At 43.7% G+C, this 24,855-nt stretch overlaps 1 protein-coding gene across 2 annotated transcripts in view; it reads left to right on the top strand.

Annotated features, from left to right (window-relative positions):
- LOC135899357 (zinc finger protein 782-like) overlaps positions 1-23,581 on the top strand; it is a 29,484-nt gene extending 5,903 nt beyond the window's left edge. For both annotated transcript variants that reach the window (XM_065428610.2, XM_065428619.2), the window contains one exon: positions 21,452-23,581. In XM_065428610.2, coding sequence (XP_065284682.1) covers positions 21,749-22,750 — 1,002 coding nt within the window. In that variant the 5' untranslated portion in view covers positions 21,452-21,748 and the 3' untranslated portion in view covers positions 22,751-23,581. The remainder of the gene's footprint in view (positions 1-21,451) is intronic.
- The last annotated feature ends 1,274 nt before the right edge of the window (positions 23,582-24,855 follow it).

Below are 24,855 nucleotides of genomic sequence, written 5' to 3'. Positions count from 1 at the left end.
GCCTGGAGGCTTTCAATCGCTGCCATGGCTGCACAGCTCGATAGATTGTGTAGGCAATAAAATATGTCGTCCTTTGTGAGACCTTTGTTATGAACTGATGCATTAAGCTGCTCCCAGCATCCAGGCCATTGAAAGATTTCACCACTGAATGTTTGTCGCTGGAATTTTAGGAGCTTGATGATCTGTTGAGAACAGGAGGCTTGCTTTGTCCATGCTGCCTCGTTAGCAAAACTGAAACCAAAGCTTAATGTGTGCTATCGTCATCAACCTGCAATTCAACAGAGTGGCCATAGCCACAGATACAGCCACTGCCGTCAGTCCTCTAATGTTGTTTTCACTGTCGTCGCATTTCTCTCCGGCGGAGGTTACAATGTACTGCCTCCATATGGTCTTGTTTGTCCTGCAGTTCTGTAATCCTCATACAAGTGTCGCATGAAGCTTGCTCAAGGAGACTGTCAAATCCAAAAGAAGGCTGGAATAATGTTCGGTCGCACATTGTAGAGCATAGTTGTTGGCGACGCCACTTTGAATATATTTTGTTGTACGCATACTCAACTGCAGACACATGCTTTACGTGTTACTGAGGACCTTCCTTGTAACCCTGCATGAACAGAAGAGCAGATTTCATTGTTGTAATTTTGATGGCTTTCAAATAATCCAAGCAGCACCTATGAGCTAAGGGTTCGTTTTAGTCACGCATGTGGTAGTGCATGGTATTCGTTGCACATGCTTGTTGAAAAATATTTTTTTTTTGCTTTCTTGAAGAGCCCCAAACACATAAATGTCCGTTTCTTGTAGAAATGATATTTGTTATTTTATTTATTTCTTTGAAAAATACATTACAAGGAGCCTACATGAGGAATTAAGTAAGAGGGCATAGAACAAAGTAAGCACATAAAAAGTGGCAATCTCATCACTGTATGCAGGTAAAAAAAAAAAACAACCAGGTGCACAGCCTTTTTAAATTACAGAAACATATTAGTGACATACAGCTGTGTATCAGAACAATAAAAAAACAACTTGATTAGTTTGTAACAAATGTATTACAGTGCAAAGAAAAAGGAAAAATAAAACCGAACAGTGAGTATGATATCATGGGTTAACAAGGGTTAAGCGAATTGATTGAGCGCTGGAATTTATCATGGTCAGTTTCCATAACTATGTTATCGGTGAGGCTGTTACAGAGACGAATGGCACATGGAATTGCAGATGAGTTGAATGCTTCAGTTTTACCGTAGATGCGCATGAAGCTAAGATGATTGTGTAATTCGTGCGACCTGTGTGATGATGTTTCTAGGTGTAGGGAGCATTTGTTAGTGTAGTGCGTGTACTTCTGAATGTAATGACAAAAGGGCTATGTTGCGATGATTACTTAGCAGCTGAAGTGAAAGGTGAAGTTTTATTTGAGTTATGCTAAAATTGTACTCATAATTTTGGGAAATGAAATGTGCAACTGTATTTTGGATTGACTGAAACATTTTAAGTAATTTTGGTAATTTTGGAACATATGTATGATTTATTTATACCTTGTCACATTGCCGTTATGATTGTGTGTAATTACTAGCATGGATCCCAACTAGCCTTGAGCTAGGGATTCAGATATCTTGTGCAATATTTCCTGTGTACTTTTCTTATTTTGAATAAACTTTCCTATATGATAATGCGAGAAGTCCAGGAGACATTTCTTTATTGATTTACACCTAGATGTTTTAATAATAAGGCCCAAGATAATGGGACATTTCTGATACAGTTGGAATGGTTCGAGTTAGAGCATTTGTGGCTGAAAGACATTGCTTTACATTTTGGTGAATTTAGTCATTAGCCAAGTGTCACAACAATTAGTAATTTGGTTAAAATCGTTTTAAAGGATCAGGTGGTCATCGGAGCTGGTGATAGGACGATAGATAATGCACTCAGCAGATATGCTCACGCATGATGAGAAGTCAATGGGTAGACCATTAATGTATATTATGTAGATCTGCGCCAGAAGGTAAAATGGCTGTTCCATCACTGCACAAGGTATTTTACATTTTCTTGTCAAGGCAGCATAAACTGTGCTCCACTGCTTCAAGTGTACTCTTGCACTCCGAATGGAACCCTAAAAGACTGCTTCATGGTTTCAGTTTAAAGTTGTAGTGAATCGATGGATTTCGCAAGCAATAAATGACTTGCTGTAAGAACAGTCAGTGCTATTGTCAGAGGGGTGTGCCATATCATCGAATGAATGCTGCTGCAGGACGCTATGGAGGATTTATTGGCTTTGCTGTTGATCTTGAACAAGAACATATCTTTCGGGTAACTGCCGGTCAAGTATTCAGGAAGTATATACTAGTGTTGGCCTTGCAGCGTATTGTGTGTCCGGCCATTCCTTACCACATACACCTTCTTCCAATGCTGTGGGTGCACGTTAACGGCAAATGGGGGAAGCTCAAGGCTTTTCTGCTCACTAGAGCTGAACATACGGCGCTGATTCGACACTACGCCCCACTCGCACACTATTCCTGGATTGGTGCACCCTTTCAAGGCCTTGGCGACAGCATGCTGCCTGTTGGTGCTCTTGATCTTCTGGCACAAAGTTTAGCTCGCCATCGAGGGTGGTGCAGTCGACTTTTGTCCCTTGACCTTGAGGCCCCCTTTCCAATCACGGCGAGTGGTGATGTGGCCTTTGTCATCGCCACTGTGGGCAAAGTCTCCTCTCATACTAGACGTGCTATCACTAGCACCCTGACCAGTCCACAGGTCCTGGGAAAGAGATGCATCCTGATCCATTGGAGCCACATGTCCATATTTCAGAGCGGTCATTGGTCAGAGGTGCGGCCATTCACCTCAGACTCAGTAACATGTCGCTGAAGGACGCCAAAACCACCAACACAGCTGATGTCATCTTTATCGAAGATCTGCCCATTCAGCTGAAGTCCTGCTGTCAGACAGGCTAGAGACCACAGGTTTTGGCACAGTTACCTCTGTTCCCTGAAAAAATGGCTGTGGCTTAGCTAAGGTTAAGCCCAGGATGCGAAGCATACTAGCCTTTATTTTAGTTGTTGAACCACTGTTTAGCCTGGTGAACTGCTGTTGCTTGGCTATATTTGGTTCGGCTAGACGAAGAAACAACTCATGCGTTACTCTGCTTCGCCTTCAAGAGTGGAACGCGACAGCGTTCCCGTCGACCCGCCAAGGGGTGTAAGACAATGGGCTACGGCGCAGCGACTACGCGCCCCGCATTGGACGCGGTGAGCGTCGAGCAATGCAGCGTTCGGCGTAGCAACGAAATGTGCGCCTGAGCAAGCGACGCACGCCTGAGCCTTAGAAACAGCTCGTTTCTAAGGCAACACCGCATTCACTAGAGGCGCTTTTGTACCGCTTTGAAGCATCGTACTCGTGGCTCAGTGGTAGCGTCTCCCTCTCACACTCCGGAGACCCTGGTTCGATTCCCACCCAGCCCATCTTGCAAGAGTTGAGCCAAAGCCACCTAGAAACAAGCGCAGCTGCTTATATACCGCCGCGACGCCGCGAGCGACGGCGCGAGTTGGAGCCCTGTTTCTCCTCTGTCGTGACGTCACGGTGTCACGTGCTATGGCATGGGGTCAAAGGTCATTGAAGGCGACACCGCCGCGCCTGAGGAGCTGGGTTGAGCTCTCGTAATATGCTTCGCATAAAACTCGTACCTCTATTTTACCCACTGCATATGGTGCTCAGGTCATTTTTTATTATTGTTACAGCTTCCACTCAGCAATCGCCTTTCATTTTACATTGGAACATGAACATTGCAGCAGCATGCAATGTCCCTAATCAATATTACCCCTGATTCGTCAGGGGTAATGGTGCAAACATGCATCACATGTCTGAGCAGAGGGTTTCGCTGTTTGCACGATGCGTCATCACAGCAGATTGCTGTTTTGTGTCCAGGATTTCCTGCCACACTCCAACTGCAAAGGAATAATCGTCTGTGAAATGCTCGACCATACTGAAACAGTCAATGCCTCCCTCCAGAGTTATCGTCGATGGCTAGACTGGTCATCAAGTTGTACTGGAAACTTGCAGCATGGCTGAGTGTGAAGATGAAAAGCACAAAGCAGAGGGAGGGATGGGGAAAGGAAAAGCTATGTGGAAGGAGTACTAAACAAAAGTGCAGGCTTTTGCAGAGATGGCCTCCTTCCTCTTTCGTTACAACTACGTACATATGGTACGGAGCTGTGTTTAGAGGCAAAGCATTTTCGTAGTGCCTGTTCCAGAGAATGTGGGAAGTAGTAGAATATTTATTCATAAGAAATACATGCCTGCCTACGTATAATTACAGTGCTTGCATTTGACTGGAGCAGCTCACTAGAGAAATACGAAGCTTGATGTAAGCTTCGTGGGCAACGAATTGTTGACAGCGAATTCCAACATTGCTGTTCTATATAATATGCTTTCCCTGCCATAACTAATAAAGGAAATGTTTATGGGCGAAACGTCATACAAAATTGTACTTGCTGAACTCACAGGCATTCTTTTTCCACAAAATTTGCACACAGACACGGGGCAGCTCTTCACTGGAAGAGCAGTAGGCCCCTTCAACCGTGCATAGCATGCGGTATTCATTCTGCAATGTTTCACGACTCATGTTTCAAGAAGCAAACTGCAGTTTAAGCATAAAAGCAGAATGCAGCTACAGTATTCTTTAGAGAGGATGGCTTGTAACACAGTGAGGTTGCACGAAACAAATGACCCTGCACAGCAGCCAAGCAAGCTGGACTTGGTGGCATTCTCGCATCAATGTCACTCACAAGGCAACAGTGTCACTACGGCGTCTCATCGATAATAGCAGCGCTGCACATTTGGCATGAACCGAATGCTTAGCAGGAGCCTTTGTCACTTCCCTGCATTGTGTCTTAGCAGCAAGTGGTTAACGCTGCTGGTGAACTGAACTGTTAACGTGCTGTGGCTATGACCCCTGTGAGTGAGTGAGTGAATAAACTTTTATTTGGTCCAGCACAGCGCGATAAAACATGCACCCGGCTAATCCCTGTGCCTGTGCCTGCTTGAGATTGGCCTCTGAATAGAGGACATAGCAATATATCGTTTCACTTTTTCATAACAGCCAGAACAATTTGACTAAATTCATTGCATTTATGTTACTTTCAGGGCCATTCAGGTTTTATAGAATGGAGCGGGCAATATTCACAAGCAAAATCGAAATGCATCATAGATTGCCAAAGTTAGTTACAAGTTATACAACAACTAAGCAACAGTAGTACAATAAAGAAAAAGCTAGCCTGTACTAACGTGCGACTAGTTTAAGTAAAGGTGATTATATAGCGTGGTCTTCAATGTGGTGGCATCTTGAATGGAGACGGTGCAGGCGGGCAGGTGGTTCCATTCTTTAGCAGTTTTGGGAAGAAAAGGTTCAGAGTAAATGTTAGTTCTCCATAAAAGAATGCCAACTTTTGGACTGTGGTCAATGCATTGTGGCGTTTGGGAGCGATAAAATGAACTGTTTAAGATTCTCATTGAAATAATAGAGTTTGTGAAATGCGCATGAACGGGAAGCACGGTGCATTACACGAACGTCAGGAAGATCTAATATTGTCTTTATCAGTGTAATACTCTCCGGAAGTATTTAGAAGCTATAAAATGAGCCAAGTGGTTTTGTACTTTTTCAACAGCAGTGGCAAGCAAGTTATATGCGGATACCATACAGGGCATCCATGCTCATGTCTGGAACGCACAAGGGTTCTGTACAATAACAATTTTAACGAAGCAAGGGCAAGATAAAAGCTGCTATGGAGAAAATTAAGAGTACAGTTGGCATTCTTAGTAATGTGACTGATGTGCGTTTGCCAGGAAATGTTTTTACAAATTTGCACACCTAAATACTTGCGCGTGCTCATGAATGTAAAGGGGCTGCAGGTAAAGAAATAAGTAAACGGTTCCTGGTGCCTCGTAATTTCTGTAACTCACATGGCTTTGTGTTTATTACTGTTTAGTTTCATTAACCAATGCTCGCACCTATAGGCAGCGGTGGATCCAGGCGCCTACATTTGCGGAGAGAGGGTTGCACAACTAACCACATGTCTTCCCCCAAATGGTCATGATTTGTACTCAGTTGCATCCCTTAGTGGCTTTTTCTTTGACACCTTGCAGACAACCATGTGACCAGTCCGAAAATAATTTATTGACACCAGTGGTCATAGTCAAACCTTGTAATAGCTCTCAAAAGTAAAAGCTGTAAGGAGACCGAAAAGGGAGGTACAAATCGCACTTAATCTCTTCACTGTCAAAAAAATGTAGGCAAGAAAGCACACATTTTCAAAATTTCATTTGAAATGGTTTCAGAAGTGCAGAAAAAAATCGTCATAAAATTCTTATTTTCAATCGATACAAGTAAGAGTCCACAAATGTAAACATTAGTTGAGAGCATGGTAAAAATAAAGGAAACAATTGTACCCTTGCAGGCACAAGAAAACATTGCATTTCATGCACAAAACTCTCTCGCCTCTGCCTTGAAATTGTTGTTTCTGCATCGCATTGCATTTTCAATTTGACAAAGTTCTGGGAAGTGGTCAAAACCATTTTCTCGTGTCACCGCAGGCAGCTAGGCTGGTCTGGTCTTTGGAGCTGCTGGTCTACTTTCGTACTTTTATTCACTGGTACCATTTTGATTTGGGCGATATCAGGTTAATCTTTTGGCTACATCGTCCTTGAAAGACAGGAGAGACCTCACCTCTTTTTGTTGTAGGTGGAAAGCTGTTGCTTCGCAACGGTATTCAACCCATGCATTGCAGACAGCATTGTTGACGAAATCTGTGAGCATCCTAACAGCCCATTTCCTAGAGTTGACCTTCACATTAGCGTATGAAATATACCTGTCGATGAGGTCCACTCTCCTCATCAATTGCTTATATTTCGATACACTTCCCAGCTGCGGTACTTCTACTTTAATATTTTTTTCTTTCAACCAGCACTTGCATGAAGACGACAGCACTAGCAAAGGAATTTACACCATTGTTATCTTTCCATTTGACCAGACACTGATTTATGTTCTCCCACACGAGGAAAGTCAATTCTCCACAGCTTAGTTTGCTATTCATTGGGAAGGTTTACAGTAGCACCCTCAGTGTGGTTTGGATTTACTCTTCTAGGCATGAACTTGTTCCCTTGAGGTAAGCAACCAAAGTCTTCAGTGTACTAAAATATTGATTCGTGAAAATATGTGACCTTTACGCAGTTGTCTCCACAAGCTGCACTAACACTGCTCCTCCTAGGCCACTGGCTTTCATGTCATTAGCAAGGACTGTACTTTTCCCAGTGTATATAAAAAAAAAGATCAAGCACTAACCCATCTGGGGAGGTTAAAGCAAAATCCGTTAGATAACATGCTGCGAAACACGGAAAAGAACGTACCATATCTACACACCCACAACTTCTGCCCACAAATGTGGACCCGCTTTGAACACGTCTTATAAACACGAATTTTTGCTCTTGCTCTCAATGCATTGGAACTTTGTTATGTGATTCACAAAGGACAGTGCCATAAAGTTTACCCGCTGTATATTATATACAAGAAATATTGCGAAAATTGTGAATGCTTACGCGTTGGTCGCTGCGCGAGTTTGTCACCGCCAATTTGTTTTATATCAGCTGCTGAAGGTAACTTATGCTGCCCTCTTTTGGAGCATCAGTAAAGCACACTCCATGTGACAAAAGGCAGGAGTTTGAATCACACTGAACGTTCTTTAGGTTTATTGATACTGAAACGTGACTCGTACCAGCATGGACTCCCAACACAGCAGTGCAGAGTAAGGGAGCACATGTCTGAGTAAAGGAGGGAAGCATAGAACCTTGAGGAATACTGGATATTGTATTGAAAAAGCCTTGAAAAAGAGAAAAGTTAGCAACACAGAGACCTTGAATGCCAAATACAAACAAGAATTCATAGTAGGAGAGCTCCAAATAGCGTTAATACCCCGTAGCAATATATAGAAAGATGGTGCTTGGCCCAGAAGGAATAGACAATGTCGTCAACCATCCTTCCAGACTACACTCTTAATATACTTCTGGAACCTTTTAATAACTTTTAGACCTCTGGACAGTTTCCTGAGTGCTGGAATACAGTAGTAATTGTTCCTGTTCTGAAATAAGGCATAAACTGAACCTGCCATCTAGCCACTAACCAGTAGCTCTACAAGCTGTGTCTGCAAAATCCTTAATGGACGCAGATGGCTCTGGGCCGTCCATTGCATTGCATTTCTAGGAAACAACAGACGATGTGCAGCATCCAGTAAAGAGTGATTCTTTGCACGGAGGTTCAATGTTGCACCGGATATGCTCAACTTCAAAATGACTGCCCCCACGGAAGAGTCGGTTATTGAACACTTGGTTTTAATACAAAAATAAAAGACAGAATTGCTGTAACTTCGTCCTCAGGTGAAGACGATTTCATACTGGCCTCAACCGACTCTGTTCAAGCATGGGTTTTCTCTCTCGGCTTTGATGATGGTAAAGACGACAGTGTGGACGACATAAACTGCACACATATGATCAAAACTTCATACCACAAATCGTTGTCTACCGCTTCAGTTACCTTTTACTGGGTCTCCTCAAATGAACCTCCAACTAGATGATGGTGCTGGCATGGCGGAGTGCTTACTTCAGTTCTTTGACAAAGATCTCATTGACTGCGAGACATGCGAGACTAATCACCTTGTTCTGCAGTTTCTCTGCGTACACCCTTCCAAGGCTAGTCTAAGAAGAGCTTAGAAGCTGGTTGGCAGCAAGGAAGTGCTTATTTTTTTCTTCCACTTGCCATTTTACAAGGCGTCCTGCAGATATTCAGGCACTGGACAAGCACCTAAATCCGGTAGTTGGAAAGCTGTCGCCTGTCTTGACCAGACTTGTGGTCATGTTTCAGGTGCTCTGTATGCAAAGATGAGCCGTGTCGGTCAATGAAAGCCTTTGTTTCAAAGGAAGACTATTTTGGAAGCAGTACATGCCCCGGAAACGCATTAGTTCTGGCATAAAATGTTTCATCCAGCGGCTACATGTCTAATATTTTGTGCACAGGAAAAAATTCTATCTGCAAAATGGAGAACAAGCTATGGGAACTTGGCTCGTCGTGTCGCTGCTGGGTCTACTGCTGGAAAAAGACTGTTGTGTTGCAGTGGAGTAAACAATGCAACTGAATGCTGCACACGAATGGAACAAGAAACATACAGCTATTACACGCAAAGGGTTCAGCCATTTCGTACTAGTTTTTTCACATATAAAGAATATATCTGTCGGCTACAAGCACTAACACTCGTCAATGGAACGCAAAACACACTCATTTGACAGTTGTGTGCAAATTTGGCTTGAAAAATAAAAGAACACATCAAAGATATTTGCCAGCATTCTATTCTGTTTCAACATGTTAGTCCATCATAACTGTTTTCAGCTTCCTAGAGTAAATCTTGCCTCACAAAAATATGAACAGACCATAAACACAAAATATTGAGAAACACAGAGATAATGTTCATGTGCTACAGTACCTGCTAATTATATGCTGGGTTACTCAACTTTCTGCTTAATTTGAATGTGCCGAAAGTCCCTTACAAGAAAAAATACATTGCTGTAGAATGAAAACTCGTTTAGTTCAAATGTGAAAGCAAGCTGCTTAAGTTAATTTGACCCCTGTCAGCACTCTGACATGTGCAGTGCAGCTATTGAAAGCTTTAAAATGCAAAAAGAAAAAAAAAAGATTCTGCGCACGGTGCTGCTGCTTTTCTGGTCCATGAGAGTGATGGCGACAACGTATCCTTCAGTGATGATAATGACTTAAACGGTGCCCACGTCGATGTTTCTGTTGTGAACTTTGTCAACACCGGCAATAGTGTTGATTAGTGTGGATCACTGATCGATGATAACATGTGCAGTTATTTTAGTCTGTATAGAAGTCGTCTATTGACGACAGGCTATGTTGGCATCGTAAGGACAGAAAATGAAAATGTACGAAGTATGCTGAAACACCTGATAACTACGATGCGTTCACTTCTCTGCGGACTACAGACGCCGGTTGCTAAGACCACGCTACATGTTCTAGATGCTTTGGAACCTCTCCACGCGGCTCTACAATAAGGCATCATGGCGCTCTCTTTTGAAAACCAATTACGAAGATCTGCAATAATGCAGTGGAATGCCAGAGGCCTACGAGGCCGCCTCGCAGACTTTCGGCAATGGATGTTCAAATACCAGTTTCCCGTGGCTGTAATATGTGAACCAAACATGACGTCTTTACTACGCGTATCTGGATATGTGCCACTGTGGTCAAGGAATGATCACAATTTAAGCAAAGTGCTCATTTTTGTTCGTCGGAATTTAACGTGCCTTCGTAAAGACATTGCTGCACACGCTTCCAACGAGTACATTTGCATAACGCTGAAGTACAAGCGGCGCACACTCTCAGTAATTGGCTGGTATATACCCCCAACATCGAGCATAGACTGTTCATATTTGCTGTCCATACTGAGAGCTTGTCCGGGTCCCCACATAGTCATCGGTGACTTTAATGCCCACCATCCCATGTGGGGCTCTGCTTCGACGAACGCCCACGGTAGAGACTTGGCTGACTTCATGCTTAGTCAAGGCTTGATGGTGATCAATGATGGCTCGCCAACATACCTTCGAGGCTCTTACTACAGCAGTTGTCTTGACATTGCGTTCGTTTCAAAAAGCCTGCTGTCTGCTACACGATGGTGTACTGATCTCGACACCCATGGAAGTGACCATCTACCAACATATGTTCAGTTGAAATGGTTACATCCCTCAGTTCCGCACACTGTGCGTTCTATCGATTGGCCAACATTTCGAGAATCTGTGACCACCGCATGTCAAGCCATCCAAGTACCATCCAATATTGAAGATGTCATCGCGGCAACTTTACGTGACACAACAAAACACCTCAGTGCACCTTCACCTAGATCATCTATTGATGACCAGTACGAGCGACTTCGCGCGATACGGTGTCGAGCAGAACGGAAATACAGAAGGACCAAATCACCATTAGACGTCACTGCATCACGCAGGGCTCAGCGTCATGTCCTGCGCCACTTTGACAAGCTTGACAAACAACGCTGGAGATCATTCTGTGGCTCTCTGGATCCGAGAAAACCTCTCTCTAGAATTTGGCAAATTGTACGAAGCCTTCGCTCACCTCCACAACAGCTTCACCCGTTCAGCGCTGTGGCCATACGGCAAGGCCGGCGTGAAGTTGAGGTCGCCGATGACTTTTGCAAATTACTCGTGAGCTCCTCGAACGATATACCAACCCATTCACGACTGACTTTTCTGTCATCTAGTGATCACCGTCTGGACGCGCCTTTTACTATGCACGAGCTCGACGCTGCGATATCTTCTTCCCGCCGATCAACTTGTCCAGGACCAGACGGAATTACATACTCCGCGATTTGTCATCTTGGAGTAGAAGCTCGAGAAATTCTCCTGGCGCTCTACAACTCTACGTGGGACACAGCAACTGTGCCTAATCACTGGAAGTGCAGTCGTCTTGTGGCTTTGCTAAAACCTGGGAAATGCCCGCATGATCTCTCACATTATCGGCCAATAGCCTTGGCAAGCTGTGTCGGTAAAGTGATGGAGCGGATGGTACTGAGCAGACTGGAATGGCTACTCGAGAAAAGTGGTGGACTTCCTGATTTCATCGATGGATTCAGAAGAGGCCAATCATCCATTGACGGTGTGATCGACCTAGTATCTTCTGTCCAACAGGAAAAGAGACGCCGTCGTCTGGTATGCGCAATATTTCTGGACGTCAAAAGTGCCTACGACGTCTTCCACCATTCGATTCTTCAGGCGCTTGAGGATATTGGTGTTGGTGGCCGGATGTATGCATGGCTGCAGAGTTACCTCAGTGGCCGCACCATTTTCATGTCCACTTCGGATGGCGAGACTGATAGACATGAAGTTTGCAGGGGTGTTCTGCAGGGTGGTGTCCTTAGCCCAGTATTGTTCAATATGATACTGGTGGGCCTTGCAGACGAGCTACCTGAAACAGCACGTATCAGTACGTACGCGGATGATATCTGTATTTGGTCATCTGGGGTCACACGTCCACAAGTGCGTGCAAGGCTTCAACATGCGGTTACCATAAAGGCAAAGTACTTGCGCCGTAGAGGGCTGCAACTAAGTGTGCAGTCATGGCATTTACGTGCAAATCGATGTCAAATTATCCAATCGTTGTCGACGGAATGGCGCTCCCTTTAGTCACCCACCATAGATTTGTTGGCGTGATAATAGACCGCAGTCTTTCTTGGACCAAACATGTTACTGCGCTTAGGGCTAAACTGACCAACTTCATACAGGTTCTTCGTGTAATATCAGGACTGAGATGGGGCCCCTCTCAGCGAAGTTTGCTCCAAGTGTACCAAGCACTTTTTGTGGGCTACATACGCTACAGCATGCCTGTGTTATCTAACATGGGGTCATCTTGTATACGCACGCTGGAGAGCCTTCAGGCTCAAGCACTACGGATATGTCTTGGCTTGCCACGCTGCACGTCAACTAAGGGCACAATAGCGGAAGCACGGGCTTGTCCTATCGACATATACAGGTCTTGTGAACCTTTGCGAACCTATCTTTGCCTGCTAATCAGACACTCACACCATCCACTGTCAACGCTTCCAAGCATCAACCTTGACTGTGCTTTTTCTAAAGCTATTGCATGTCACGCAAGCATTGTACCTGCAAGATTCCAGGCAACCGACATCCCCGCAACACCTCCATGGACATTTCCAAGACCACTAGTGAGGCTTCATATACCCGGAATTAGGAAGAAATCTCACGTTTCCTCCATTGGCTTGAAGCAGCTCACCCTGTCCCATATATTTACTTTATATAGTGGGACTGGACAAGTATATACCGATGGTTCGGTCACGCCATCTGCCACAACGGCCGCATTTGTCATCCCACAACTTGGAATTACTCAACGATTTCGATTAGACTACAAATCGACATCTATGGCTGCGGAACTTGCGGGAATACGGGAGGCTGTCCGTTTTATGAGAACGCAGACACCCCGTAAATGGACAATATTGTGCGATGCCAAATCAGCGCTACAGGTGCCAAAATACTTTTTAAACAAAGGACCATACTATCTGCTCGTGCTGGAAATCGTCGAACTTTATCACAGTGCCGAGTTAAGTGGCCACGTGATCACGTTTCAGTGGGTGAATCCTTGCCTAGCCATTGTGGTGTTTTTGATAATGAACTCGCCGACAGTGAGGCTAGATCGGCCTCCTCTTCCTCTGATGAAGTACGGATTGCCTACTCGCGACGTGACACAAACTCCATGATCAAGGCACTCATGCAGGACCTTACAAAGGCTTACAGAGCCCACTCTGATAACATTCACAGACATCTACATATGATTGACCCAGACGGTAAATTCTGTTTACCCCCGAAGCTTACACGGAGCAAAACATCATTGCTACACAGGATTCGGCTCGGCGTTGCTTTCACCCGTCGCTACGCACACCTAATCGGCCAATCGAACAGCCCTGATTGTGTACACTGCCAGATGCCCGAAACACTGCTACATGTACTGTGCGACTGCCCAGCATATATGCTGGAGCGAAGGACGTTAGACAGTTTCCTAGCCAGCGTTGGCAGACAACTACTGTCGGAGGAAGCTATCCTCGGCCCATGGCCTGACACTGCAATTTCAATGTGTGCAACAAAAGTATTGTTGAACTTCCTGCAGGACACCACGCTCGACGAGCGGCTCTAGCGAGGCAACTGTCTCATGTACATAAGCACTCTCCACTTCTCTTATCATCATCATCCATCCCAATACTTTCACTCCGCTTCCCTCTTCCCCAGTGCAGAGTAGCAGACTAGAGCGCACTAGCTCAGGTCGACCTCTTTGTCTTTCCAATAAATTCTATTCATTCATTCTACTCTTGGTACGGGAAACCTGAAAAGTGAGGTCTGGTGTTTATGTCGGCATCTGATGCTTCAAGTGATTCCAGTGCAACAGGAGGCAACATACAATGTCATTGCTTTTGTCGAGGTGATTGCACTTGGGCCAGTCTCAGATTTTGTCACTGCCTGTTTGGCGGTCCATCTTTGGTATAAGAGGCTGCCATGCATTCTGTCTTTCTTCCTGAAGGGCCTTACAGGCTGCCTTGGATACCGGGTTTTGTGGCTAGAGGAGCAGGTACTTGTTTTCTGTAGTGCACAAGTATGGACACTTGCATCATTACACTCACTGCTTGCCAAGATATACAATAATCTCACTTGACCTGAGCAACATTGACAACAACGCCCTTGTTCTGGTTGTGTTTTGTCACAAAGGGACTGTCTCAGCTCTGCGGCCTCTGGTGCTTGGTTTCTAGGACTTCACAAATATTGCACCAAGTTTTATGTAAAATACTGTTTGCAAAAAAGATTCGCTCGTTAATCTCTAAATGTTCCATTGCAAGTTTTGTGAAAAGACGCCAAAGGGTTACTTGCTTCGATCAAGCTACTCAAGCAGGTGAAATCTACAGCAGCAGATTCACTGGTAAAGTCGCTGTTATCTAAAAGCAATGTTTGTGTTCTTAGTCTCTGCTATTCTGTGGTTGCTGCTACTTATGTTCTGCGTCACAGGGTAAAAGATTGTTAATAAAGTGCATATCCATCCCTCAAAAGGTTTGTGCTTGGAGCAAGAAGAAGCCATTGCATCTACTCTCTTCGCCACCTTGATGTCGTGTCCAAGGATTTTACAAGTTTTAATGTTTGCAGGTTTGCAGGTGTGCTTTCTAGGCGTTGGCCTTAGGGAACAAATGGGTTGTTGTGACAGGCTGCCACATGGTGTACTATGACTTGTGCACATCCAACCAGATGTGCTACAGATATTGCTTGCTTTTTTCTCCCTAAAGTGACTTCGTTTCACGGAGCTCCTCGTCAGCTGATAATCATTTGCAGCCCCTCTTGCCATACATTGTAGATGATCTTCTCCACCCATGTTCCACTGAACACAAGGTCACCATTGTCTATGACCACCAGATAAATGGGCTTACCAAACGACTGAACCACACCATAACTGACGTGATCTCAATGTATGTTTCCACCCACCGTGACTGGGACACTACATTGCTTTGTAGTATTACATTTACCTATAATTCATTGTGCTATGACAATGCTGGCCATTTGCCATTTTATCTTCCTTTATGGTCTTGAATAGACATTGTCTATGAATGCCTTGCTACTGGCTGCTTTGCAGCAACCATTGGAATATGAGCATGTTTTTATTGTACAGGCAACCACTGCACCTCATACCACCTTTAAATGGCTCACGATGTCGCAGGCATTACAGAAATTTTGTTATGGATGCTGTCACAAGGATGCCTATTACTGTCCTGCTTGTCTAGTGCTGCTCTTGTCACCAACTTAAAGAGTTGATATCTCAACGAATCTCCTACCATGCTACAGTAATCGGCCGCATTGTGCGATAAGTTATTGAAATTACCCTTGAGGCTGCACTGGGCAAACCTGCTGCACCATCTGTGTGTGCCCTGACTGAACTCGTTCACGTGGCTTAAGTAAAGCTGCATAATCCATCTTTGGATGCTGTACCCTGATTTACCTGGTATGTTTGTTTTTGCCCCCTCAGTAATGCTGCAACACTGAAGAAGACTGCAGCATTAGGTGAGCACTGATGAAGAAGAGGTGGAGATTAATCTGCACATGCTACAAACAGAAATTTTACTTATTGTTACTTCGTAAGTAGCTGTGAAGACAAAGTACCATCATAAAACCACAGACTTGTTGAAAGAACATTTTACTCTTGCTCTACCTCTATGCGTGTTCCTGGGGGATGGAAAAGGTTTTGTTTAGACCTTCACCGTCTACTATCTGTGGAATGTGTGATGTTACTTTTTGTCAATGGCTGTGCAATGTAAGTTTTCCTGCTTCTTTGTGACTGGTCCCTTTAGTAGTGCTCTTATAAATGACGAAGCATTTCTGGGCCGACCCACTGAGGAAACTTGTCCATCCGTCTGTCTGTCCATCACGTAAAACAATCGCTTTCAAGAGACCCACATGAAATGGGTGGTATGGTCCTGAATCCTGAACAGCACGACAGAGTGGCTGTGGCAGCAAACTCCGCAGCAGCTTCAGGCCTGTCTTCTGAAGAAGCCACCTGTTACCTGGAACCTTGTTCACCCAGTCAAGAACATCCACCTTCCAGAAAATGTGAGCAACATTCTCTGCTGCAAAGTGAAAATGACAATGAAGACAGAGAAAACCGTGTTCGCCGTGGCGCGAGACTGACGTCATCGCACGTGCCAGAGCAGCTTGAGAACGTCTGAACATCACTGAATAAATGGGCGCAGTGTTCCCGTTCTTTTGTGGGCGTTATTATGCTCCTGGCCATCCGGCCAAATGCCGTTACCGCCTGATAGCAGTCATAACAGTTGAGTTATAACAGTGGCGACGAGCAACGAACCAGCACCTTGATGACGGCGAACACTCCTGCCAAGGCGTACCAAGTTCCACAGTTCGACGACGCCAAGGACAAGTGGTCGTCGTACTACGTCAGAGTCGAATCGTACTTCGAGGGTAACGACATCGTCGACGACGCTAAAAAAAAGGGCGCTTCTCGTCTCGGCACTGGGCTCGAAGCCTATCGATATACTGAGTGGGCATTGTGCCCCGCGGAAAGTGAGCGAGTTAACCTACGCGGAAGCGGTTACCATTCTCGAAGAATTTTACGCACCCCCGCCAAATGAGATAGCCGCAAGCTTCAAGTTCTTTACCCGCATGCAAAGGGAAGAGGAATCAGCTCAACAGTTTATCGTGGAGCTTCGATGCCTGGCTGATAAATGCAACTTTGGGACCATGTTGAACCGCCTGCTGCGAGACAGGATCGCATGTGGAATTCGTAGCAGTGACGTGCAAAGGCACTGATTTCTCACCCGAAACAGATATTGCTGGAAGCAGAAAACATGCTTGCAGCAGAGGCTGCACGACAGGGTGTTCAGCTTATGAAGCAGGCGGAACCGAAAGAAGAGCCCGAGCTTCACAGACTAGCGGGTGATCGACAGCATACCTGTTACCTGTTAACCACGTGCAGTAAAAATGCAATTGTTAGCAGCACTGTCTTCATATTCTTCTTTTGTCCTACATGCTCTCTTGTGCTTAGCCTCAAGTTATGCAGTACCAACTAGCCCACCAGTCTGTTGTCTTTTTTTTTTTGGTATCATTAAGAGAGGCATGCATTTGTTTCTTCAGCCTCAGTGGTGAAGCATCAATTGCAGATTCAAGACAGTTTTTGTTGCACTTCCCATTGTATTAAATTACATGTTTTTTATTCCAAATTTTTTGCAAGGCATATTTATTAAAAACTTGATAAAAGTTTAATATACATAAAACATACAGTTGAAACTCGATTTAAGGAAATGATGACCACGCTCAAATTATTTAGCAAAATTGGGAAATTTGGAAAATCGAGTAAGGGAGTTTGCAGTCCTTTGAAATGTAAAATTGTAATGTAGCGACACCCAGGTCATACCATGGCATTGTATTTGTCAACCCACGCCTGCGTGTGTAAAAAGTCAGTGTGGACAGCACAACTACCGCTGCACGTAGCGCCATCTGATACGTAAGAACGTTAGCAACTGCCGAGTCTGTTCCATGCATGGGCGTGGCGTGCAGCCTTGTCAAAATAAAGCTAGGGCTGTGACTAGGGTGCCTAGACGTTTTAACACGATGGCATTAGAGTGCAAGCTCAAAAAAAAGAAAAACTTCATTTGTGTCAAATTTCGAAAGAAATTGCGGCTTTTTTTACTAATTTATTTCTGGAGAAGCTTAGTTAAATTGAGCACATCAGTTTCGTTAATTTTGGTTGATGAGAACATTGAACATTATATGTAGTTGCCGGGTGATGGAAACTTCGTTAGATTGAGAACTTCATAAAATCGAATTTCGTTAGATAAGGTTTTAACTGTATATCTATTTAAGGTGACAGTCCTTCTATGGCCTGAACGCATTTGTTTTCTAACTGGTTTCTTTTTTTGCTATTGTTTACCTTTTCTGTTCTGGTGTTGCAATTTTAATTTGACTGCTTCTTTTGGTGCAGAAGAGCCATGTTTTAACACAAGTGTCAGTGAGGCAGGCTGTTTCCATACGTTGTTCTTGTTGTTCTTGTTTTTCATGTTTTGCATAATCTGTGTGGTTCCTGAACTTTTTTTGTGTGTGTATGTGTTTGCATGTGTGCATGTAGTGTGTATCTACTCGCTGCTCGTCAAGAACCAGAATTCTTCTAGCCTCTGATTTGTGTACTGTTTCTATGCAATGCTTGAAGCCTAGACATTATATCTGATTCAGCTACCTTGCAAAGTTAGCATCATCCTTATCTTCATTGCACACTTGTCTGTATTATTAAGATTCATGTTCTTTAGACTTATCAGAAGGAAGCATGATGCAATAAGATAGATCTAATAGCTAAAATGAACAACAGCAATCTGCAACCGTAGGTCACCACAGCATGCAGATTTACTGGCCATTGAACATTGCCGTGTGTTCTAGGTGCAAAGCAGTGTTGTGCAGAATGTATCGAACCCTTTTGCAGAAAATGCATCTGTAACTGATGCCACATCACAGCACATGTGCTGCTCAAAAGAAAATTTTTTTTTGCTGAGTGGTATGCAATAAATAGGTGACTTACTGGGAATAACTGGGAATAACTCGGCGAGCCTGGCCAGATGTAACCAATTTTAGTTTAAAATGGCATTGTGCAAATGTTCCTTTTGTCACCTGTGTTGCGTCGTATATTTTAAAAATCAATCGCTGTTGTATGGTCATTGGAAAGGGGAGCATCTGTGTGTATATGTGATGCCAGCAACCATGTTTTTGACTCAGGGGCTTATGCTTATGCAGCAGACCTCTTCTTGTTTTAAATTGCACTGGGAACACATAATAGTCTCTGCCATCACCATTTTGTTAATGGTGTCTCCTCTTATACTGCTACTGTCATTTCTGTTTTGAAGGCTGCAGAGCTGAATGAAAACAAACAAACCCACAATGGGTGACACTTGTGAAGGTGATGTAGACATTCCTAAAGACAAAGCTCTATGAAAGAAAAATTGGCATTAACCTTAACGTAGTGCAAATCCAAATGAAAACCATTCAGATTTCTCAGAAATAAAGCAGTCAATGAACAGTTTGTTTTGTTTTATTGATAAAGCTTAGGACCAATGCCTTTGTTGGGCCGATTGTGACATTTAAAAAAATTTACATACAGATGACAGTAACATAGATAATTTGTTGCAATGTATTATGTGTGTAATCCTTAGGTGAAATATATCAAGTATGTCACCAAGGTATTGTAATTAGGATGGAAAACCTTTGGAATGTATTTACTTTAATTTTTTGTATATCATACATCGTTAGTTCAGTGTGCTGTTACTACTGACTGTACAACTTCTTGATTTTACCTATACGAAAGTGAGATCAACCCCTAAATGTGCAAAATCATTGTCCTGTCTCACTGACCTAACTTTGCTGCAAAATGTTAGAGCACATGATCTGTCTGTACCTTAAACAATGCCTAGATAAACATAACATGCTGTCTCAAATCCAGCATGGTTTTATGGAAGGCTTTTCCTGTCACTCAGCTTATTACTCATATCACGGCTTAGCAGTTTCTAACAGGGAACAAATAGAAGCAATATTTTTAGATTTTGCCAAGATATTTCATTAAGTGCCTGAACACAAAGCTCCATATAAGCTTTACGCAGTCGAAATAGACACCAAATCTTTGCATTTTATCAGAGCCTATCTCGAAAACCATGTTCAGCACGTCAAAGTCAGCAGTCAAATTTGAGGCATTTCTTTTCACATCAGGTATACTAAGGGGTCATTCTTGGGACCTTTTCTGTTCCTAATAATCAACGACATAGCAAATATAGTTGATTATGATGTGAAATAGCACTTTTTGTGGATTTATTGTACACACTAGTTAAACCACAAGCCGATGAAACTAAGCTCAGCAATAAACTCAATAAGATTTGCCACTGGTGTGAAGAGTGGGAAATGAGCTTGAACATTAATAAGTGCTGTGTTATGAAGATAAGCAGCAAGGAGACACCTTTACACTTTCCATATTTTATTGGCAACAACACTCAACAATGTTTCTACTTATTAGTACCTCAGGGTAATAGAACACATTGAGGTGGGACGAGCATATTGGAAACATTTGCGTCAGCACTCTGAGAAGTTTATGTACCTTTGTTGCAATTCCACAGGAGCCCCTATACAGGTAAATGCATAGGGGCGTTCACTATGCTGTCACACATAGCCTTAAATATTCGTAAGCTTCATTGGATCCATATGTCAAAAAAATATTGTTAAATTAGGATTATTACAGCAAATAGTAGTTAGGTTCATCTGCAAATTCTACAGAAAGTCTGATAGTTTGTAGCAGATGCTGAGTAATCTCTACTTGAATAGCTGCAGTCGAGGTGTGCCAAACAGGCTACCACTCTTGCATTTAGTATGCTACAAAGTCCAACATTATGAAGTCAATTTACCTGTGTCCTGCTTCTCGTGGGAACATTCATCAATGCAACAGTAGAATGACAAAGGACCTACATGCTGTCACTAACACTTATAGAAAGTAAATTTTTCTCACACAAAGAATGGAATGAATCCCCTAAGAGCATTGTTGAAAGTAGATATGTAGTCATAGCTATGATTTATATTGTTTCCAATGTTTGTGTTTTTTGTCCCTCGATGTTCATTTTCTCCATATTCTTTCCTCCTTGGACTCAAATGATTCGGCAGCATTTATAAATAAATTTCATAAATGTAGCTGTCTATTACAATGGACAGTATAGTGAAACCTAATTCTCGCAGGACCACAGCGGCTGCATCTCAATGGGGGCAAAATGCAAAAACACCTGTGTACTTAGATTTAGGTGCATGTTAAAGAACCCCAGCTAGTCTAAATTTCCAGAGTTCCCCACTACAGTGTGCCTCATAATTAGATTTTGCTTTTGGCTCATAAAACCCCATAATTGAATTTTTTTGAAAGTGACACTAGTTCGAGACGAAGTTCTGCTTTTCTTAAATTGGTCTTCAGGCCCATGAGGGCATTACTGAATGGGCTGTTGCACTTGACTGCAAGGGCAGCTTGCACTAATGCCATGCTCCTAGTCTTCTCACTATATCTCACAGTTAAAAGATGTTTTAACTAAAAATATATGCAAATTTCATATACTTAGCCATAAAGCAATCATAAAAATATATTTTACAAATCAAAATAGTTGACCAGCTGTGCTCTGATTTCATCTGAAAGCACTGCCAAGACACTGAATGAAGAAAAGGCTGATCTTTAACAATAGTGTCTATGTATTTTCATTTCTTTGGCATCTTGTAATTACATTTTTGTTTTCAAGTGAAAAGCTTTACTCAGGTGACCTGTCTTGTTTTCTTGGTGCAGCATTGAGACGTTCCAGCTGTACAGCAAATGCAGGTGGTGCAGTTACATGAAGGATATCACCACCGTTGTAACTCCTGTGCCTATGAGATGGACAAAGTGTGATCTGAAGTGCTTACCAGGATCCACACAGGCCAGCATCTGTTTGAATTTCATTTGTGCCATCGGAGCTTCTCGTGAACATTCAAGCTGAAGCGACACCTCCACACTCACAAAAACGTATTTCAGTGCCCTTCATGCCCTCAGAGCTTCTCACAGCAAGTTACTCTAAACGAACACCTGTGCATCCACACAGGCGAGATGTCATTTCATTGTCATTTATGCCCTTGGAGCTTCACGGTGAAGTCTACACTGAAAAATCCCCTGCGCATCCACACAGACGGCAGCCCATTTCACTGCCCTCAGTGTCCTCAAAGGTTCAAACGAAAGAGTGCTCTGAACCAACACCTGCGCACCCACACAGGTGAGAGACCGTTTGAGTGCCCTTCATGCCCTCACAGCTTCTCACAAAAGGTTCATCTGAAGAACCATCTGTGCACCCACACAGGCGAGAGACCATTTGAGTGCCCTTCCTGCCCTCAAAGCTTCTCACAAACGAGTACTGTGATCAGCCACCTGCGCACCCACACAGGTGAAAGGCCATTTCAATGTCCTGCATGTCCTCAGAGCTTCAGACAAAAGACTAATCTGAACCGACACCTGCGCACCCATGCAGGCGAGAGGCCATATCACTGCCTTGCATGCCCTCAGAGCTTCTCAGAAAAAAGTGATCTGAACCAACACCTGCGCACCCACTCAGGCGAGAAGTCATTTCAGTGCCCTTTGTGCCCTTGGAGATTCTCGCGAAAGAATGATCTTGACCGGCACCTGCGCACCCACACAGGCGAGAAGCCATTTCAGTGTCCTTCATGCCCTCAAATCTTCTCACTAAAGAGTAGTCTGAACAAACATCTGCGCACCCACACAGGCGAGAAGCCATTTCAGTGCCCTTCATGCCCTCAGAGCTTCTCAGGCAAAAGTAACCTGAACCGACACCTGCGCACCCACACAGGCGAGAAGTCATTTCAGTGCCCTTTGTGCACTTGGAGATTCTCACGAAAGAATAATCTCGACCGGCACCTGCGCACCCACACAGGCGAGAAGCCATTTCAGTGCCCTTCATGCCCTCAAAGCTTCTCACAAAAGAGTGGTCTGAATAGACACCTTCGCACCCACACAGGCGAGATGCCATATCAGTGCCCTTTGTGCCCTCAAAGCTTTTCACAAAAGTCAACATTGAAGATTCACCTGCACTTCCACTAATGTGAGAGACTGTTTCAGAGCCGTTCATCTCCTGAGAACTTCTCGTGGAAGTCTGCATTGAGCCAACACCCATGCATCCACACAAGTGGGTGGCCATTTCAGTGTCCTGCATGCCCTCGGCAATCCTCAAAAGTCCTGACTGAAGGATCACCTGTGCATCCATTCAGCAAGAGGCCGTGTAAGTGCTCTTCATGTCCTCAGAAGTACTTGCGGAAGTTCGCACTGAACTTCACTTCCACTAATGTGAGAGGCTGTTTCAGTGCCCTTCATGTCCTGAGAACTCATCGTGGAAGTCTGCACTGAACTAACACCCGCTCGTCCACACAAAGTCTGTAGTGAAGGATAACCTGTGCATCCACTCAGCGAGAGGCTGTGTCAGTGCTCTTCGTGTCCTCAGAGGTACTTGCGGACGTTTGCACTGAACTGACACATGCACAACCCACTTAAGCAAGGGGCTGTTTTAGTGCTACTTATACGGTCAAACCTTTGGAATATAAAAGCCACCTCAATAGGCACCTTCCGACTACAAGTGCACCTGATACGTGCTGTGTAGCAGCGCTTAGTTGTGTGTACTTCTCATTGTTCCTTTTTGCGTTTCATGTTTTCCTTGGATTTTTCGTGGAAGCTCAGCTTGTGTGTATGCCTGTAGTTCTATACATGCACGAATCATTGGAAGTCTTTTCACTTTTCATTGTTATGATGTTTAAGTTCTTTATTGTCGTGTATACAGGCACTTCTTTGCTGTGTTGAAGCGTTTAACTGCTCGTTACTAAATTAGTTGTGTGAGTTTATTTCAGCGCACTAAATAAAATTGTAATTGGGTTTTCTTAATTATTGATGTTTCAATACTTGCACTGATAGCATGTAATGTTTCAATTCATTTGCATTTATTGTGCTAAGTGCTTCAAAAGAATGTAGGGGCTATTTACTATTGTCTTGTAATGCAGTTAAAACATTTTCTCAGGAATTGAAATTATTTTGCATAAACGTGCTTTTTTGATTCCCACTATGTTTCAACTGGTTTCAGTGATACTAAATGCACTGGTACAAAATTTTCTTGCGCGTAAAGATCCGTGCAAACCTTTGAGAACCTTGAAGACTGCCTCATAATAAAACATTGTTTTCATGAATTGACGGCCCTTTAATTTTTATACGTATATGCTTAACCCTTTCACTATCGTTTTTTTTCCTAGATAATATAAAACAAACACAATGATTTATTTTCAGTTATTTAGAAGGTAAGATATGAACAAAGACTGTAGACACTCCCGTTTTTGTTTTCTATATCCTACATATGGCTTATTCTGGCGTGTGCACTTCAGTAGCATTGCCGTGTCAGGGTTAAAAAGAAAGACCCTTCTATATATATACAAACGCTGGAAAAAACACACAAGAGTGGTGACCTTGTGCTATGGCGTGAGTATTTAATGTGCAGTCACCGTTGGTTTGGGTGCCACCTCTTCCATTTCTTATGCACACTGCGCAGTGCAACGACGCCCACCAAGGAGCATGTTCTACAGCACGCTAGCAAGAACCAAGACGGAAAAGCGAAACACATGAGAAATATGCTTCTAGAGAGACACAACAGATGGCAGAATTACCTCAGATCTTGCCAGCTTCGTGTTACTGTGCACATTTGAATGGAGAGTGGAGATCATACGGGTATATCAGTGACATGGTAGGACAGAAACACGGAAACATAGCTGTACATCAGTGACACTGAAAGGACTATCATCATCAGCAGCAGCACCCTATTCATTCGGAAAGATTGGTTGCACTTTGTAGATGATCACAAGGAAGAAGACAGGACAGGATGCACCTGTCCTGTCTTCCTTGTGATCGTCTACAAAGCGCAACCAATCTTTCCAAATACAATGAACCAACTTGCCCAACAACGCATTCTGCCACCCTATTCGTGTCCACTGCAAAGGCCTCTCCCTGCGATCTCCAATCACCCCTCTCCTGCGCCAACCGATTCCAAACAGCACTAGCAAATTTCCTATATTCATCACTCCATCTAGCCTTCTGCCATCCTCTACTACACTTCCCCTCTCTTGGCACCCATTCTGTTACCCTAATGGTCCAATGGTTATCTAGTCTGCACA

The sequence above is a fragment of the Dermacentor albipictus genome, chromosome 10 (genome assembly GCF_038994185.2).
Source record: "Dermacentor albipictus isolate Rhodes 1998 colony chromosome 10, USDA_Dalb.pri_finalv2, whole genome shotgun sequence".
NCBI lineage: Eukaryota > Metazoa > Arthropoda > Arachnida > Ixodida > Ixodidae > Dermacentor > Dermacentor albipictus.
This window is presented reverse-complemented; position numbering and strand designations above follow the sequence as displayed.